Raw genomic sequence first — 19,011 nt, 5'->3', positions numbered from 1 at the left:
ATAAAGTTATCTTTCTGGACAGAGCCAGAACACTCAGAGCAACGCTTTACACTCTATTGCAAATGTTAAATGCCAAGGGTAATTTCCATTTGCCTTTTGTGTTCTGTACAGATAGGATACCCTGTAGGTTTCAGCCACGGGTTGACCTTGATGAAGTTCTCTATTCACTTTCTGATTCATTTCCTCATCTCTGTGGTGTTTCTTACCCAAAGGTCCTGAGAGGAGGGACAACATGATTGGAATTTACAGATGATGGGAGGGTTTTGGGTCTGGTGTGTAGAAAGGTCAGACTGAGTGAGGGGACCTTGGGATGGACCTCTTACTCTGATGGCTCCTGTCACCTTATAAGATCTTGGAAACCTGTTGTGGCTCCAAGGTTTGTGCCACTTTGTCTGTAAGTCTGGTTGGTTCTTGTTGTCCACCTGTGTTTGTTTACCAATCAGTCACAGAATCACAGATGCAAAAACAAACAAACAAGCAAAAAAGAAAGAAAGAAAGAAAACAACAGGGGCCATCTCTTCAGGGTGTCCAAATTCATATTTACTAATTTCTAAGTCTTTTATAGACCACCTCTCAGTAGAAATCATCCTCAAGCTGGCTTTATCCATCTTAATGTACATTTACATATCATCTCAGGTAGGAGTCATGGGCCAGCACTCTGATTACAGCAGGGAAATCATGCATGGACTGAGAGAAGTGCCGCCCACCTTCATGGCCCCACCCTGCACACAGGCTTTACCTAGGACTGGTCCACCTCTGAGGCTTGGACAAAGTGTCTTTCTTTTTCATTTTCACCTTTTCCCTTTGCCTCACTCTAAATTTCACCATGTTAGCTTTGGGATCTCACTGTGATAGCTATGGACTTTCCTCCTGGTCCCTTTGCCTCTCTAGTCTCCACTGCTTGCAATACCCATACAGTTCAGGGTTAATTCTTTCATTCAGCATGCCAGAACTGTTAGAAATAAGTGTTCATTGTTTAAGCAACTTAGCCTGTGGTGTTATTGTTGTAGCAGCCCAAACTGACGAGAGGGTTCTCTGGCCAAGGTCATTAATGTTGGGCTGGAACTCAGATTCAGGGTCTACTTCTTCCCCCACTGTGATCCTGAGTTTCTATGACTGTGTTTTATAGTTAGTGAACTCTGTGGGACAGCCACATTAAATTTCAGACATATGGTCTTTTAATACTATGAAAGTGTTAAAGCTTACCAAATAATTAGTACAATTGATCTTGTGACATGGTGCTTCTTTCAGGGGGGGGGGGGAATTAAATCTGTAGTCAGAGACAAATTATTTTTTCAGGATCTGGGTGGTCTCTTCAGATTCTGAAGAATCATAATCCATGGACTTGGGTGAAGGAATCACTAGGATAAATAATAACAAGCGTGTAAAAGCTGGGCTGAGGTTGTGGCTCAGCGGTAGAGCACTCATCTAGCACATGCAAGGCCCTGGGTTTGAGCCTCAGCACCACATAAAAATAAATAAATAAAATAAAGGTATTGTGTCCAACTACAATTAAAAAAAAAAGAGTGCAAAAGCTTCTGGAGTTGAGTAAAGAGGTCCTAATACCTTTTCAGTTCATTGAGGAGCTTCATTTACCTGCTCCTGGGGAATATTTTTCTAAGTGATAGGTTTTCACCATGAGGCAGCTAGATGAATTAATTCCCCAAGTGTAAGTGATCTAGACATATGCTCTGTGCTCCTCACTCAAATAATCATTGGGATAGATACATGGTTTGAACAAAGTTGCTACAAAGAAGTATTTAAAAACAACTAAGTGCCTACCATCTTTTATTTACTTTCCAACAAAACTATTTTCTATAATTAACAGAGAATGTATGTGTGTGTATGTGTTGGGCAGGAGGTGGAAGGGGCATAAAATGTCCTGAATTTCACTTATGCAGCCCTATTTGTGTAGTACTTTTATATCCATGACCTCATTTCAACCAAATGACAATTTCACCAAGTATAAGGGTGGGTGCTCTCCTTGCTTTCATGGTGGGGTATGCAGCCCATGGAGGATGATCAGGAATGTAAACTCAAACCCCATCAACTGTGAGATAATGGGGAGTAGGAGGCAGTGGGAGAAAGGCTGTCTGGTCTGCAAGTATCTAAGTGTAAGAATGTAGCAAACCCTGAGATGGCCTATGAAAACGTGTCTGTCTCTTACTTCTAATGGTTTATTAAAGCCACAATGCTTGTAAGTTACAGAGTTGGGCCTAGGTCCTGGGTCTTACTCTCTCTGCATCCAGTTCTCTTTCTATAGCACCTCATCACCTCAGATTTATATTAAGACCCTTGGGTGTCTGCAGATAACAGCAACAGCTCTTATTTATTGAGCATTTACAATTGCCAACCTCCTCACCCAACTCCGATGTTTTCATTCTGGTCTCAGAATAAGCCTATGGTGTGGGCTTGTGTTGTGCCCACACTGCAGATGAGGACAGTAAAACCCCAAGAGGGGAAATGAACTGTCTACAAAGTTCTATGTTGCCATCCTCTGAAGGCAGCAGTCTGGCTGACTGTAGAATGTAGGACACATGCTGTTAACCAGGACATAGTATTAGAGCCCTGACTCCTTCTCTGAAAACTGAAAAGCAAACAAAAAATTTGTCAACCTGAGTCAGAGGTACAATGTTCTCTTAGTAAAAATATACTGTTTTGAGAAATGTATGATCCAAAAGGTAAAAACTGATCTGAGCATCTTTCTCAGGCAGCAGTAAGGCTGACATCTGGAATTCAGGGCTCTCTGACAGCAGGAGTGTCAAAGCAGCAGGAAGGAAAGAAGTGACAGTCCTGTGAGAGGCATGCTTTTCTTTGGTAGGAGACATGACAAGAAGTATAAAGGATATAAGCCTTAAAATTAATTTGCATGCTTTTTCTTATCTTTTACCTCACCATCAGATTTTCCACTTTGCCTTTTGATTTTGGTCCTGGGGATTAAACCCAGATGTGTTTAACCTGTAAGCCATACCCCAGCCTCTCCACCTATTTTTTTTGTTTTTGTATTTTTTATTTTGAGAGAGTGTCTCCCCAAGTTGCTGAGTCTGGCCTTGAACTTTCAATCGTCTTCTCAGCATCCTGAATCTTTGGGATTACAGGCATGTACCATCACTCCTGGGTTTACTTCACTTTTAAAATAAATATTTTAAAGATGATTTCTCCACTTACTATCTTTAAGACTTTGGGAATGTGACCTAACCTCACTGCACCCCCTTTTCTTCATCTGTAGTAAGAGACCTACGCTAGTATGACAGGAGGGTTAAGTGAATATATGTAACACACTTAGCCTGGTTCCTGGCATCTCTAGTTTTAATATTCTGTAAGTGTTAGCTATTATCATTATTATTAGTTTTAAAAGTGATGGTGATCTTATGGCTGGTATAGGTCATCATGGCCCAAGTTAGAGACACATAAGCTGGTCACTTTTGTAAGTGATTTATTTTATTCCAACTTAAAAAAATATTGTGTCTCACTGTACATGAAGTCCTCTGCTGGGGGTTTTTGCACCCATTACAGATCTGATCCTAGGGTCAAACCATGAAGGACAAACATTAATATTATTCCCATTTGATATATGTAAAAACTAAGGCTTAGGGAGGATAACGAATTCTTTTTTAGATTTTTACTTTCTTTTTTAAATGTATTATGAGCTTCCTAGTAATACACAGTAGTTGGGTTCATCCTGAAAAACTCATAGATGCACGGACATTGCTATCAGTTCATGATCATCCCTTTCCCCTGTTTTAGTCAGCTATTTCACTGCTGTGATAAAACATCTGGCCAGACCAATTTCAAAGGAGGAAAAGTTTATTTGAAAGCTCAGGTTTCAGAGGTCTTAGTCCATAGAAAGCTGGCTCCACTTCTGGGACCTCCAGGTGAGGCAGACATCATGGCAGAAGAGTGTGGCAGAGGGAAGCAGCTCCATGTTGATCAGAAAGCAGAGAGGATTCCACTGTCTAGATACAAATGTATACCCCAATGCCATGCCCATTCCCAACCCCTCCAGCCACACCCTACCACTTCAGTTACCACTCAGTTAATCCCAATCAGGAGGTTAATTCGCTGATTGGATTAAGACTATTACAACCCGATCATTTCTCCTCTGAACCTTCTTGCAATGTCTCACACATGAGCTTTTGGGGGACACCTCACGTCCAAACCACAACACTCCCCTCTCCCATTATCCTTTCTTTACTCTAATCGACTTCCTTTTGCTCATCTATTAATTTATATTTGACTGGTCCTTTATCTTATCCTATTTTTCCCTTCCCCATTCCTTTATTTTACTCTAGCTTCTGCACATGAGAGAAAACATTCTACCTTTGAGTTTCTGAGTTTGGCTAATTTTACTTATTATTCTCCATTTCCATCCATTTACTGCTATAATTTCTTTCTTTATTTTTTCTTTTTCTTTCTTTCTTTTTTTTTTTTTTTTGTACTGGGTACTTAATCACTGAGACACATCCCCAGCCCTTCTTTAGGGCCTCTCTAAGTTGCTGAGGCTAGCTTTGAACTCCCGATTCTCTTGCCTCAGCCTCCCGAGCTGCTGGAATTACAGGTGTGTACCACTGCGCTGGGCTATGATTTCATTTTTTTATGGTTGAGTATAACTCCATTGTGTGTGTGTGTGTGTGTGTGTGTGTGTGTGTGTGTGTGTGCTTGTCATCTACTGATGGGCATCTGGGTTGAATCCATAATTTAGCTATTGTAAATTGTGCTGCTATAAATAATGAGATGGTTGTATCAGGAAAATACCCAGGAGCAGGATAGCTGGGTCACATGGTAGTTTCATCCCTAGGTTTTTGAGGAGTCTCCATACTGTTTTCAGAGGGGTTGTACTAGTCTGCAATCCCACCAACAATGTACAAGTGTACCTTTTCCCCCTCTTCCTCACCAACATTTATTGTGGTCCATATTCTAAGGTCTTTCTTCAGTTTTCTATGAACATTTTTTTCATACATTTGTTGGCCATTTGTGCTTTTTTTTCTTTTTCTTTCTTTCTTTTTTTTTTTTTGAGGAGTGTCTGTTTAGTTCTTTTTCCCATTTATTGATTGGGTTATTTGGTTTTTGGGGTTTTTTTTTTGGAGTTAAGATTTTTGAGTTCTTTGTATATCATGGAAATTAATGCCCTATCTGAGGTGGCAAAGATTTTCTCCGATTCTGTAGGCTCTCTCTACACAGTCTTTATTGTTTCCTTTGCTCTGCAGAAGCTTTTTAGTTTGGTGCCATCCCAGTTATTAATTCTTGGTTTTATTTCTTGTGTTTTGGTGGTCTTGTTAAGGAAGTTGGTGCCTGCACCTCTATGATGGAGTGCTGACCCTATGTTTTCTTCTAGCACTTGGGAAGTTTCTGGTCTAATTCCATTTTGATTTGAGTTTTATGCAGGCTGGGAGATAGGGGTCTAGTTTCGTTTTTGCTACATATACCTATCCAGTTTTCCCAGCATCATTTGTTAAAAAGACTTTTTTTTTAAAATTTTTTTAAATATTTATTTTTTAGTTCTCGGTGGACACAACATCTTTGTTGGTATGTGGTGCTGAGGGTCGAACCCAGGCCGCACGCATGCCAGGCGAGCGCGCTACCGCTTGAGCCACATCCCCAGCCCTTAAAAAGACTTTTTTTTCTCCAAAATATATTTTTGGTATCTTTGTAAAGTATCAGATGGCTGTGTTATGTGGATTTGTCTCTGTATTTTGTATTCTGGTCTTTTTTTTTTTTTTGTCTTCGTGTCTTTTTTTTTTTTTTTTTTGTGGTACTGGGAATTGAACCCAGGGCCTTGTGCATACAAAGCAAGCACTCTACCAACAGAGCTATATCCCCAGACCTATGTCTGTTTTGATGTCAATATCATGCCGTTTTTTGCTACTACAGCTCTATAGTATAATTTCAGATCTAGTATTGTGATGCCTACTGCTTCACTTTTTTTGCTTAGTATTGCTTTGGCTATTTTGGATCTCTAATTCTTCCAAATGAATTTAAGAATCATTTTTTCTAATTCTGTGAAGAATGTCATTGTATTTTGGTGGTGATTGCATTAAATCTGTTTATTGCTTTTGGTAGTATGGCCATTTTGACAATATTGATTCTCCCCATCCAAGAACGTGAGTTGTCTTTTCGTATTCTAAGGTCCTTGATTTCTTTCTTCAGTTTTCTATTCTTTTCAGTGTACAGCTTTTTTATCTCCATGGTTAGATTGATTCCCAAGTATTCTCTTTTTTGAGGTTACTGTGAGTGGAATGATTTTTCTGATTTCTTCTTTTGGCTGAATCACTGTTAGAATATAGGAAAGCTATTGATTTATAGATGTTGATCCTGTAAAGGACAAGTAATTCATTCTTAAAGTCTGTCAGTTTAATAAAGGAAAATCAAGATGAAGATTCAGGTTTTCTGACTTAAAGTCCTCTCCAGTTCTTTCTCTGTAGTACCTCTCTTTTGCACTCCCCTGGTCTGTTTCTGTCCATCTCTGCTGGTTTCTGTGCCTTCCCTGAGTTCTAGCTGAACATAATGGCAACTCCAACTCCTCTGCTTGCAGCCTTCAGCTCTGCTTTATTCTCCTTGCTTTACAAACTTTTTCTTAAAAAAAACTTTTATTTTAAATGTTTTTTTTTACATTTAAAGATTTCTGTCTTGCAATTTTCCAAATCTATAAATTCAATGCCCTGTGTCCTATATATCATTAAAGACAGGGATGGTAGCCATAGTGAATAATCCTCAAGGCTTATGCTGAGTTACTTGAACACTGTCATATTCAAAAGAAGATAAATCCAGAGCTGGTGCCTATATCATCTATGCGAAAGACCCAGAGGACCATGGTGACTATGTACGTGTTTCAATTAAGGAATGAAAAATCTGCAAGTTGTGCAGTTGATTGTAGCCAAAGAGTCAATGAGGCAATTATTCTATACAAAATTAAATACTTTGCTCTATTTTATTTTGTAAAACTTACTTCATTTGATCTTTAGCGTAACTTTTATCTCTCCCTTGCCATTCCCCACACTGGGACACTGCTTTCTTCACTATAGTACCCAATGTCTTATCTCTCTGACAGTATACTTGAGTGGACACTGCAGAGCTCTGAAAAGGCCCAGGAGCCGGCAAGATTTGCATGTACTAGGCTGGTGCAGTGTGCTGTGTGCTTACACTGGCTGCAGAATTATAAGTAGCTTAAAGGGAACTTCATATCAATTGGGTCTAGAGCAGGAATGGTTTTACCCTACTCAAATCCCCTTGCCACACCCTGAAATTAGAATTATTTAGTAATATGGACAGTTTCTTTAGTTTTATTGATGTATTACAATTATACATAATAGTGGTAGTCATTATTTAATATTCATATATGCACATAATATAATTTGAGTTTCTAGACTACTCCAGTGGAAGGAAATGCTAAGGATCTGCTATGTAGATGAGTTATTTATTTACATCCATTTGTTAAATCAAGAAATCCTGTGAGTTTCTCTCTAGAATATAACCTCAATGCCCAGTACAGCACCTCCCATGACATTTTTTTCTATTGAATGGATAAAATGAATGAGTGAATGGAGGGGAATGACTGCTATGGAGCAATTAAGAGAGAGACTTAATTGCTCAGACAAGATTCCAGGAGGAAGAGATATGCAAGAGGAGACTTGATGGATGAGTAGGTGTCGGGTTTGAAGTTAGTGTTTTGAGGATATGAATCTAATAGTGCAGTATTCTCCAGAGTTCTCATCATAAAAGAGTGTAGAAGGTGGCAGGGATGGGCACAACCACGTGCAGAGGGAGGCTCATGAATAATAAATGCTGGCAACATGAGAATACACTGGATATGAAGAAAGGGGTAGTTTGATTTTTTTATTTGTTGATTTTGCAAATACTAGCTCTTTCTATGTAGTGGGCACGATGCTGTGTGCTTTATAAATTCATCCTCCTAACAAAGATATTATTGTTTCCATTTTACAGATGGGAAACTGAGATACAAAGAAGTTAAATAACTTACCCAAGGTGACATGGTAAGTGATAGACAGAGCTGAGATCTAAACCCAGGCAACCCAGATGTAGGCTCATGTTCTTCATCCCTTCCTGATGTTGATTCTTGTGGATGAGCAAAATATATAATCAGAAACTTGGGCTTTTGGGGTAGGCATGTCACAGATGCACCGGAATGGTCTTTATACATGGCTCTCTTTACACCAGAAACATGGAGGCTTCTTCTACCAGAGCAGATGGATACTTTGCATTGTGATAATATAGTAACATACATTTCTGTTAAATAAAGAGGAAAATGTGTTTTTTAAAACTTTTTTTTCACTGTTGCTGGTGTGTGGGAAAAGGAGGACTAAGTAGAGAGATGGAGCCTGTATATATAAATGGCTGGGGGATTCTGGTTCAACACCAGGAAAATTGAGCCAGCACTTTGTTCATTCCCAGAGAGTCACGCTGCCAAAGCCTGGTCCTGTCCATCAGTAAGTTCGGACTGTGACTTTTGCTCTCCATTGCTTCAGACATAATTAGAATCCCCAAATAATCTCTGAAATGGTGATGGGCTGAGGGAGAGTCTGCTGCAGAGGTAATTTGATGTTTCCTTCCCCAAATTACCTAGATGAAATCTTGATGGACATATTTGGAAAGCCCTAACAGTCATAATTATAATTATCATAAAAAGTAAAAGAGTGTGTCTCTTTTGAACATTCCTGGAATGATATTAATGCATTTTCTTTGCTTAGATTAGGAACCTTGCCACCGACTTTTCTTAAAAACTTTTCACATGGAGCTCCTTGGGTGTGCTGTGTTTGGCAGTGAATATAATCCCTGTGATGGGATCAGGATGCCTGAGATGGGATCAGAAAGGCCAATGTGGATAAAATTCACCATATGAGCCAGCTGATGGAGCACTGGCAATTTAAATTTGCTAGGCAGGACAGATAGAATGACTTTTTGTGAAAACAGCATGTAGCTATTGTTTCCAATAGATCTGCTTCTAACCTGTGTTTAGCGAGTGGTCCCCATAGCCAATTGTATATTAGCTTCTGGACCCAGGAGCTCAAACTCATTTTTCTCTCCCTAAAAGCACTATCGTTTCCAGAGGGCAATGTGTGTTAGAAACCCATTCCTGGAGTTGCTTTGTCAGAAGAGGGAGATATAGTAAGAGGCTGTCGGGAACAAACAAAGACATCCTTGACAAGAGCGATTTATCTTGCTACCTGCAACATGCCCTTTGGTTTGATAGCTGCATGGGCTGGCTGGGATTATTTATCTTGAGCTCACACTGATATATGGACGTGTGCTCCTGGCAGGCTTCCTTCCTTTCTTCCGTCCCTGCCTGGCCAGTCTCCGTTCACTCTTCCATATCAGAGGGCTGTCAGCCAGCACTGTCCTGGGGAATTAGAGGGGAGGGCAAGTGCCTAGAAATATCTTAGGAGAAATGATCTTCTTTACAAGCAGGACTTTATCTAATTTCTTTTTTTCCTGTCAGTTAAGCCTTAGGAAATCAGAGAATACCTAGGAGTGTATCTGGCATTTGCAGGGAATGAGGTCCAGAGTCTCTCTAGCAGTGGATCTCTTTCAAACAGACTGTCTCATCCTTTGCCTTCTCAAAGAAAGGCTTGCATGATGCTTCCTTCTGCTGCTCAGGCTTCCCGGTGATACTAACACGGTGATACTAACACGTGACAGTTGCAGGAGCTGGGCAGCAGGTCTCCTACCTTTGACTCTAAGAAAATGCTGCTCCCTCTGTTCAGAATCTTGTCTCCTCCTCACCCCTGATTTCCCCTAGCCAGCTCCTGCTGATTGTTTATGTATTCAGCTCAGGCATGACCTTCTCTCAATACTCCTTGCCTGGTTTCCCATCTTAGATTGTGCAGAGAGTTTTTAAAGACAGTGGCAAGCTGGAAAAAGGGTTGTTATTCAGGAAGTCCCTGGGCATCGACTCTGATCTCTTGGCTCAACCCCAATACACACACACACACACACACACACACACACACACACACACACACAAAACAACACTTACATACTGCCCTAAAAAAGGATATAGCTGTACTCTTGCTAGTTTAGTTCACATATCAGGTAATCCCAGTGTTTGCAAATGGACTCAGATTGACACAAAATGAATGTTGTTTTCCAAAGACTTTAGCTGGGGAGAGTTTAATAAAGAGACTATTTCCAACAGTGTGAGGGAGTTAAAGAACCAATAAGGGGTAATATACAGGGACAAAAGACAGCAGAAATGGGCAAATGCAGGGACAGAACTAGTGATGCCTTGAGAGACGGAGGTGGGATGGGGGAATTCCATCCCCTTCCATTCTCCTGCTGTTGTGCCTCCCCATGGCTGCAGCCACACAGATGATGAATCCATGGAGGTTACAGTTCTGGGACACAGAGCAAGGCAGGGAGGGTAAAGAGTTCATGGACTCTGAGCAGGCATACAAAGCTATATGGCAATGGTGAGGGCCAATGGAAAATAACCAGCATAGAAACACACCTTTTGTTGGGGCATGAAATCCTTTGGGTAGTCTGAAAAGCTAATAAATCCTTTCTCAAAACAGTGTTTCCAAATACAAAAAAATAAAACACATAGATTCACAGAGGGAACTGATTATGTTGAGATACAGTTATCAAGACACTAAAAATATACAATCATGATACACACCCCCACACACACACACACTTATTATTGAGACTACAAAATCTAGAAGCAGATCTAACATCAACCAAATTTTCTATAATGACTAGTGTAACTGATATTTTAAAATACCTGCAACAGCTGAAATGTACGTGGAAATATCTGTAATTTTTATGATTAATCTTAGGTACTTCTTATTGCTACTATGTTTGTGACTTACATGCATAGTTAAAGAAAATACTAAATTTCAGTTAGCGCTTAGTAGATAAAGGTATAATCTCCCCCAACTAATTTCATTGGCCCCTGAATTCTATCCATGATCTCCTTAAGGGTTTAAGAACCCCAGATTTAAAAATGCTTTCCCCAAGTGTAAGTGCAGAAACTGTTAAGTTCTAGTGCAATGGGGATGTAAGTCTGAGTATGAAAGGGCAGTTATGCAGCCGGAATCCAGAATCTAGCTTCTTAACAGGGATAGGAAGGATCTTTGCTTTGCTGTGTCCTAGGAACCTGGAAAATCCTGGCTAAGAAATGAAGCATTTGCCCAATTCTCTGTTAGCCCTCTGCTTTTGTCAAGTATTGTCTTTTTGCTATGCTAGATGTAAACTTCATGAGGATTTTTTAAAACGTGATTAAAATTCTATGCACAGATGTGTTTGCGCGCGCACACACACACACACACACACACACACAAATGCATCTATTCTAAGTGTGGCTTGATGAATTTTCACAAACTGAACACATTGAGTAAACAGAACCCAAACAATTATCAGTCTCCTGGGAGCCTCCTCTGGTCCCCCCCTGGACACCCCCATTTCCTATCCTGATTTCTAATAACATAGAGAAGTTTTATTGTTTGGGGTCTTTAAAGAAATAGATGAATGCAGTGTGTGTTCTTCTGTGTCTGGCTGCTTTTCTCAACATTACATTTGTGGGATTCACCCACATTGTTCCATGTGGTTGTGGATTCTTCATTCTCGCTGCCCTAGAGCATCCTATTATATGAATAGATCATTTCACTATCAATGGAGATTTGGGTTATTTTGAGTTTCAGGCTATTATGGGAAGTCATGGTTATAAATATCTACGATAGGCCTTTAGACTGAAGTATTTCCCATGACTATGTACTCTGGGTGGAAGTGCAAGGTCATAGGGTCTAAGTACATTGCACCTTGGTAGATATTGCCTGTTTTCCAAAGTGATTATATTGATTTATACTTCTACCAGTCCCAGTTGCTTCAAATCCTCACATAGCACTTTCTGTCTTTTTTATTTTAGTCACTATGATGGTTGTACTGTGGGAGCTCATTGTGGTTTTAACTTTCCTGATGATGGAGGAGATTGGCTCCCTAGGTATTGGCCATTAGAATGTCCTCTTCTGTGCCATACCTGTGCAAGTCTGTTGCCTATTTTTCTAATGCCTGTCTTAAGAAATCTTGGACCACATCATTTAATCACTCTGTCTTCATTTATTAAATTAGGATCTTAATATAACCAAATCATAGGATTGTCCCAAGGATTAAAAGAGATAAACTCATGAAACATGTAGCCTGGTGCCAAGTGCCTGACCCACATTAAGGGCTCCTTAAGTGTGGCAATTATTATTAGTTAGTTTCCAGTGCAGCACAGATCACAGCTATGCCACATTTGTGGAATAACTGAATTTTACAAATCTTCTTGTAAGAACATTGTAATGAGGATCTGTTCATACTGGCCATGTCTGTGCTCAGTGGCTTGGGCATGAAACAGACTTATTTTATTCTCTTGAATTTTGTACCGCTTGAATTTTTTTTAACTGAATACATTTCCTGTTCAAAAACACATAAAATTAAATTCCAAAAATAATAGTTGGAATAGAAATGGAAATAATCTGGAGTTAAGTTGGATTGTGAGCCATCTTACCTGTGCTACCATGTATCCCAAAGAGGTATATGGAGAAAGGATATGTTTGGGGGGCATGATTGGGGGCCAGGAGAAGAAGAAACACTTAAAAAAAATAAGATTGAGTTGGAAAGGTGTGATGTCAATCTATTCATGGAAAAGTTATGAGAATAGAAGGACAGGTAAATTATTCATGCACAATTAGTGTTTGAGTATTCCCAGAACTTCTTGAGATGGTAGGTGAATTTAATATTGAGAAAAAAAAATATCAGAAGAGAGAAGTAAAATGGAATGCTTTAGTCATGTCCATTCCAGCCTCTCAGGCTCACAAGAATTTTGAAGATTTTGGTTTTGGGTCTTTCAGGGTAGAGATATGCATCTCTGTATCTCTTAGGGATTTGTTATATAAAAAAGGTAAAATTCTTGGTGAATTTATGTTGCATTTATATAAGATAAGTCACTTTGTGTGATCCCAAAAGAGAAATAATGGAGCTGTGGCCGCATGCTTTAAAATTATTATCACTGATGGGCTAGGGTTGTGGCTCAGTGGTAGCATGCTTGCCTAGCATGTGTGAGGCACTGGGTTTGATTCTCAGCACCACATACAAATAAATAAAATAAAGGTCCATCAACAACTAACAAAAATATTATCATTGATAATATTGGTCATGCCTTCACTTGTATATTTCTTGAAGCGTACCAAATCCATGTTCTTATTTTGTCCTTCATACTAACTTCTGAGCAGGACAGATATTATGTCCATTTTATAGGTGGAAGAACTGAGGCTTTGAGGGGCTAAATGAAGGAGGGAGCCAGGACTGGAAACCAGTTTAATACTGGAAAAACTTCAAAATAGTCTTCCTGTTCTGTTTGGGATATATGTAAGAGTTGAGAGAGAAGGTGTTTGAATGGAGAATAATGACTAAAATGGAGAGTTCAGGCTGCCAACATCCATAGAGATGGTTATGGTGTCATGTCATGCAATGTGCCTCTAGGTTATATCAATTCTGAGCTTTGATGAGGTTTCAAGACAGACTTGGCATTAGCATTCAATTAAGTGACCTTCTAAACAATGATGCTGGGGATGGAACCTAGCGTCTCCCACATGCTAAGGCAAGTGCTTGACCATTAGGCTACATCCAGCCCTTTAAGTGACTTTTTAAATGGTTATGCATACTATTTGGTAATATTTGTGCATGTGATTATTCTTAACATGTATTATTTAATCACCACACTGCCTGTAGTCTTCTTTTCCTTTTGGATTCCTCCAATTATAACTTCTCCCATTAAAAGAGAATCACATTTTATATTACTTGATTCCCCAGGCCATTTAGTTAGATTCATTAACTTGAGAAACAGCTTCAAGGTCACCAAAACAACCTCTTCATAATTTTATAAATGAGAGAACCAAGACACAGAAAGGCAAATAACTTGTCCAATATCGTAGAGCCAGTTAATGTGGAGGATAACATGAAATAAACTGGGGACTAAAAGGGCAGAGTTGACTCTAAATGGAAGTTTTCTATACAGGTCAACTTTTAAAACAGTTTTATTAAAGTATAATTGATACACAAGTGCTGCATATATTTCATATATTCAATGTGACGAGTTTAGACATACGCATACACCTGTGATTAAATTAAGTTGGGTTTTAAGGAGAGAGAGTCTTGTAGTTCTATGGAAAAGAGAAGAAGGATTGTTTCTTCGACTTATAATATGATTTTTACCTATCATCTAGGTGTGGTGGTGCACACTGTAATTCTAGCAACTAAGGAGGATTGCAAGTTTGAGGTTAACCTCAGCAACTTTGTGAAACCCTCAGCAACTTAGTAAGACCCTGTCTCAAAATATAAAATAAAAAGGGTTTGGGATGTGGATCCTTTCAGTTCCTAGTACAAAAAATGATTACCTATCTAGGTACTCCTTTCCTGGAATGCCCCAGCATTAACTGAGAAGCATTAATTCAGGCAATAACAGCCCTGTGGAGAATACCTTGTTTTCTCCTGGGGTTCAAGGCTAATGTGCTTCTTCACAGTGTAACCTATTAAATATGCAGGCTACGAGCAGCAGCATTTTCAGAGAAGTGGTTCGTAACTTATGGGAATGCTTTTGCAGAGAAACAATTTTCTAGGGAGTCAAATCAAGCTTTGTTAGAAGCTCTACTTTAGGGAAGATAATATTCTTGGAAACCTCTCAGAGATTCAAAGCAGATCTACCCTTACTGGATATGGCATTTCTTTATTTTAAGCAAAGTTGTTGCTTGCTTGAAGAAGAAGAAGGAAAAAGTCTTTCTGGTATATGAGGGAGAATGCCAGTGTTCCTTTTCTGTTACTTTATTTTCCAGACTATCTTTTAATTCTTTCCTGGTCAGATATACTGGTAAAACAGGAAACACTAAAGAGCATTCATTTCAGTTTGGAGAGGGGCACTGAGGTATTGAAAGGGAAAGGTCTTTTTCTTCCTTTGTGATAATGCCCTCATGGACAGGTCTCTGAATCAACTCTATTTGTGGGGACTTCCTGGCTGTAGTTGTGAGAAGAGGAGTCAGGTTGGCAGAGGTCTAGCTTTGGAAGAGCCATGGGAGCTTTTATTTGTGACATTTCTTTGTTTGTTTGTTTTTGTTTTGTTTTTTTGGTGCTGAGGATCGAACCCAGGGCCTTGTGCATGCAAGGCAAGCACTCTACCAACTGAGCTATATCCCCAGCCCCTTACTTGTGGCATTTCTAGTATATAAATTTAGAAGCATAGCTCTTTGAATTCTCAGTCATGGTTGGATACTTATAAAAAAAAACAGTTCTAATTATGTTTATTTGTATCTTCCTGATTAATCTGGATTTTGCAAACATTTAGCCCAAATCATAATGGTTGTCAAAGCTGACTCCGTGGGTAACAGAGAATAGTGCTTTGAGGACTCAGGTCTGTAATCAAGGGATATGGGGCATTATAGGTCATGGCTACAAGCTGTGAAGGGCAAAGGGATTAAGTGATAGCAACCCCTCCGAGGAAATATCCCAGATCAGTGCAAATGCATAAGAAAATTAGGAAGTAAACATGTAACTAAGAATCCTTGCAAGCGACTCCACTCAGGAAAGCAAAAAGAACACTGCTTTTTCCTCTATTACCAACAATTTTGCAACCTTTGCCAATTCATAGGACTATTTTAGGTTTCAGTGTCTGTGGGTATGAAAGGGGTTATTTCTGTTAGAATTCTTCATCTATAAGCAGTAGAAATTATATCTCACCATTTTAAGCAGAAGAGGATGTTTTGGGAAGGTGCTGGACTGCTAACAGAAGTTGTGGAGACCCAGGCTGAGCCATGCAGGAAGCAGAGTAGGTGTGGGGGCTGGGTGTCAGAAACATGGCCTCCCTGGGGAGTGGGCTTGCCCTCATGAGGTTCTGGGAGGCACACTTCTTTTCTCTGTCAATAGACAGTCCAAGGTCAGTAGAGAGTCTTCACAATCTTGGGGTTCCTCCTGGCTGAGCCCTCTATTTTTTGATTTCTCAATAAAGAACTCTGGGTGTGTAATAAAAATACTTAAATAAAATAAGAAATGGATATTTCCAGTCTTTTTCCTCTGATACAGTTTCTCTTCTGGAATATATGCTTTAATTTGCAGAATTTTGATTTACTTAAAAAGCTAGTACAGTTGCTATCAACCTGAAGCTTGAAACATTTAATGCAGTTTTAATTTTACTATTTACTAATATAAATAAGGTAGAGATGGGTCTAGAGCTTGATGTATTTGACATTTAAATCTAACTTTGCAAATCCATTTACTAGGCTAGGAAAGAATTTGATATGCTGTCTCAGGTCTATCTGGATTTGTTATAGGATAGTAATGAGAATCTCGCAAAGGAGAAAAGATGTATGTTTGAAGTTGCATTTTTTATTTTCTATTTCATTGAAATAGATTTTCTAGGTCAGTCCTTTCTCTGGGCTCACCATACATTTAGCAATAGTTACCATAAGAATTACATTTTTGGGAAATACTGATGTGGAAATACATGTCATTGAATACATCAGAGGCCTTTTTTTCCCTGCTACTCTGAAAGTCAGTTGGAGCTCAATTTAGAGAATTGCTAGTTTTAAGGAAGTGAAATACATACCATTCATTCAGCTTAGTGCATTTTAATTACTTACTTGAAAGTTTAACCACTTTAGACATTTTTCTTCATCTAAAAATGACTGAAACTATTTGTGTATTGCTTCCAGATATATTTAATCAGCAAGAATTAGGTAAACACAAAGGGTGGACATTGCTTGGGTTAGTTTTTCATACCAGGAGATAGGTGGAGATGGCAAGAAGGAGCCTCAGTCTTAGCTTTTCAGACAAGCTTAGGAGAAAATGGTTTGTTTGTACATCTATGAATCTAGCACGGTCAAGCAACACTGCCCTTGTAATCTTCATCGACAAGGATGAGCTATGGAAATGGCTTCCTATTGTTTTCCCAGCAGATTCCCCAGGAAGCATTTCCCTTAGGCCCAGATTGTCATGTAAATCTGAGTGACAGTGAGCCTGCAGAATTTCCATAGGAAGAATATGGCCAAGGTGGACAGCTGTATCCCAAAATTCATGCTCCCTTTTCTGCAGCACATTGTTATCCCTGATAAGCAGGAGCTAAATTTCCCAGCCCTTCTTATAGCTAAGCACGGCCATGTGACTATTTCTCATTAATGGAATGAAAATGATGTGTCACTTCCTGTTCGTAGTGTTTAAGAAGCAGAGATATTGATTCCATATTCTCTCTACTGGCTACATGTAGATGACTGCTCCTGGACATAGTAGAGCCAGGAGATGGAACCACTGTGAAGTGGAATGTCAGCTGTCAACTAGGAACATCCATCTCAGATTCTTATCTGAGCCAAACATTTTTTTTTTTTTTTTTTACTGTATTTGAGCTTTTACACATCTGTAGGCCTGTTCATTGTATCAGCAAGCATTACCCTATTATAGGAAATAAATTCTTTGGGGTAGACATTTGACTTGCCGCTGTGTATTTATTGTATCTTTGAATCCTTTGTTAATTCAGAACTTACAGTGGAAAGAGAAGACCAGTCTACATTTCCTGTGCTGTTGTGGTTTGGATGTGAGGTGTCCCTCAAAAGCTCACATGTGAGACAATGCAAGAAGATTCAAAGGAAAAATAATTGTATTGTGAGAGTCTTAACCCAATCAGTGAGTGAATCCCTGGTGTGATTAATTGAGTGGTAACTAGAGGCAGGTGGGGTGTGGTTGGAGGGAGTGGTTAATTGGGGGTGTGGCTGTGGGGTATATATTTTGTATCTGGAGCTGGATCTCTGTCTACTTCTTGACCCATGATGTGAGCTGCTTCCCTCTGCCACACATTCTGTCATGATGTTCTGCCTCATCTAGAGCCCCAAGGAATGGAGCCAGCCTTCTCTGGACTAAGACCTCGGAAACTGTGAAATAAACTGTTCCTCAAATAAACTTTTCCTCCTGGTTAGACCCTTTAATCACAGAAGTGAAAAAGTTGACTAAAACAGTGCTTATTGCATGAATAGAAGGACACAAATATGAGTGAAAAACTAACACTTCTTAGATATGTATAAATCATTTCCCTAAATTCTTCTCCTGAATGGTTAGCCCATTGAGAAGTAATGTGGTATGCAGGCTGTGGGGCCTGGATGCCTGGTGATAAATCTTGCATCTGTTGCTTACCATCTTTATGAACTTGGGCAAGTTGTTGAAACTTCTGGTATCTTTCTCTCTATTCCTCTCTGCAAAATATAGATGATAACGTGACCCACCTCAGAAAAACGTTATGAGAATTAAGTAAATACAGTTGAGTTGCTGAATATATTTTCTAGCTTTTGGCAAACACACAACAAACACACAATAACATTTCTTGTTATTGTTCAGGGATTTTGTTGTGGTTTAACTTAGGATTTCTAAGGGCCTTTGTATTTATCTCTCGTATTTTTCACATTAGGGTGAGGAGAATCCTGGAAGCTTTTATATGAGAATAAAACAAATCACAAACACTAGCTACCTTATGGATTAGAAAATGTAAGTGCTGGAGATATAGCTCAGTTGGTAGAGTGCTTGCCTTGCATGCATAAAACCCTGGGTTTAATTCCCAGCACCCTCCCCCCACAAAAAAGTTAAATTACAATGATGAAATACTAGTTGATAATTTGTAACTATATATCAAATATTGGTTTTATTTTACATATATTAAATTATTTAATCATCACAACAATTGTGTAAGTTTGGTATTACTATTTGCCTTGTTTTATAAATTGGGGAATTGAGACACAGTGAAGTTAAATTATTTTCTCCTAACATACAGCTACTTTAGTGGCAGAATTGCTGCTTCAAATCCAGGCAGTGTGGTCATGGAGGCCATACCCTTTTAACACTTAGTCAAGGGTCCTATCTTCTGTGAGGTCTTTCCTGATGTGTTCAGGAGGGTGTTCACCACCATTTATGTTACCACCTACCTTGAGCTGGTTTGATTGTAGGAGGGATCGTGCTGTGTTGTAGTCATTTGTTCCTGTTCCTGTAAGG

General features: G+C 39.3%; 1 protein-coding gene across 4 annotated transcripts in view; it reads left to right on the top strand.

The window, feature by feature from the left end:
* Rasgef1b (RasGEF domain family member 1B) overlaps window positions 1-19,011 on the top strand; it is a 553,928-nt gene that overhangs the window by 70,003 nt on the left and 464,914 nt on the right. The window contains exon 2 of one of the 4 annotated variants that reach the window (XM_078021465.1): window positions 7,942-7,991. The exons of the other annotated variants lie outside the window; for them this stretch is intronic. Within the exon in view, the coding sequence (XP_077877591.1) occupies window positions 7,989-7,991 (3 nt within the window). The 5' untranslated portion in view covers window positions 7,942-7,988. The remainder of the gene's footprint in view (window positions 1-7,941; window positions 7,992-19,011) is intronic. 4 annotated transcript variants of the gene reach the window in all.

This window comes from Ictidomys tridecemlineatus, chromosome 9 (assembly GCF_052094955.1).
Source record: "Ictidomys tridecemlineatus isolate mIctTri1 chromosome 9, mIctTri1.hap1, whole genome shotgun sequence".
Lineage (NCBI taxonomy): Eukaryota > Metazoa > Chordata > Mammalia > Rodentia > Sciuridae > Ictidomys > Ictidomys tridecemlineatus.
Note: the sequence above shows the minus strand (reverse complement) of the source record. Positions and strands in the feature narration are given on the sequence as shown.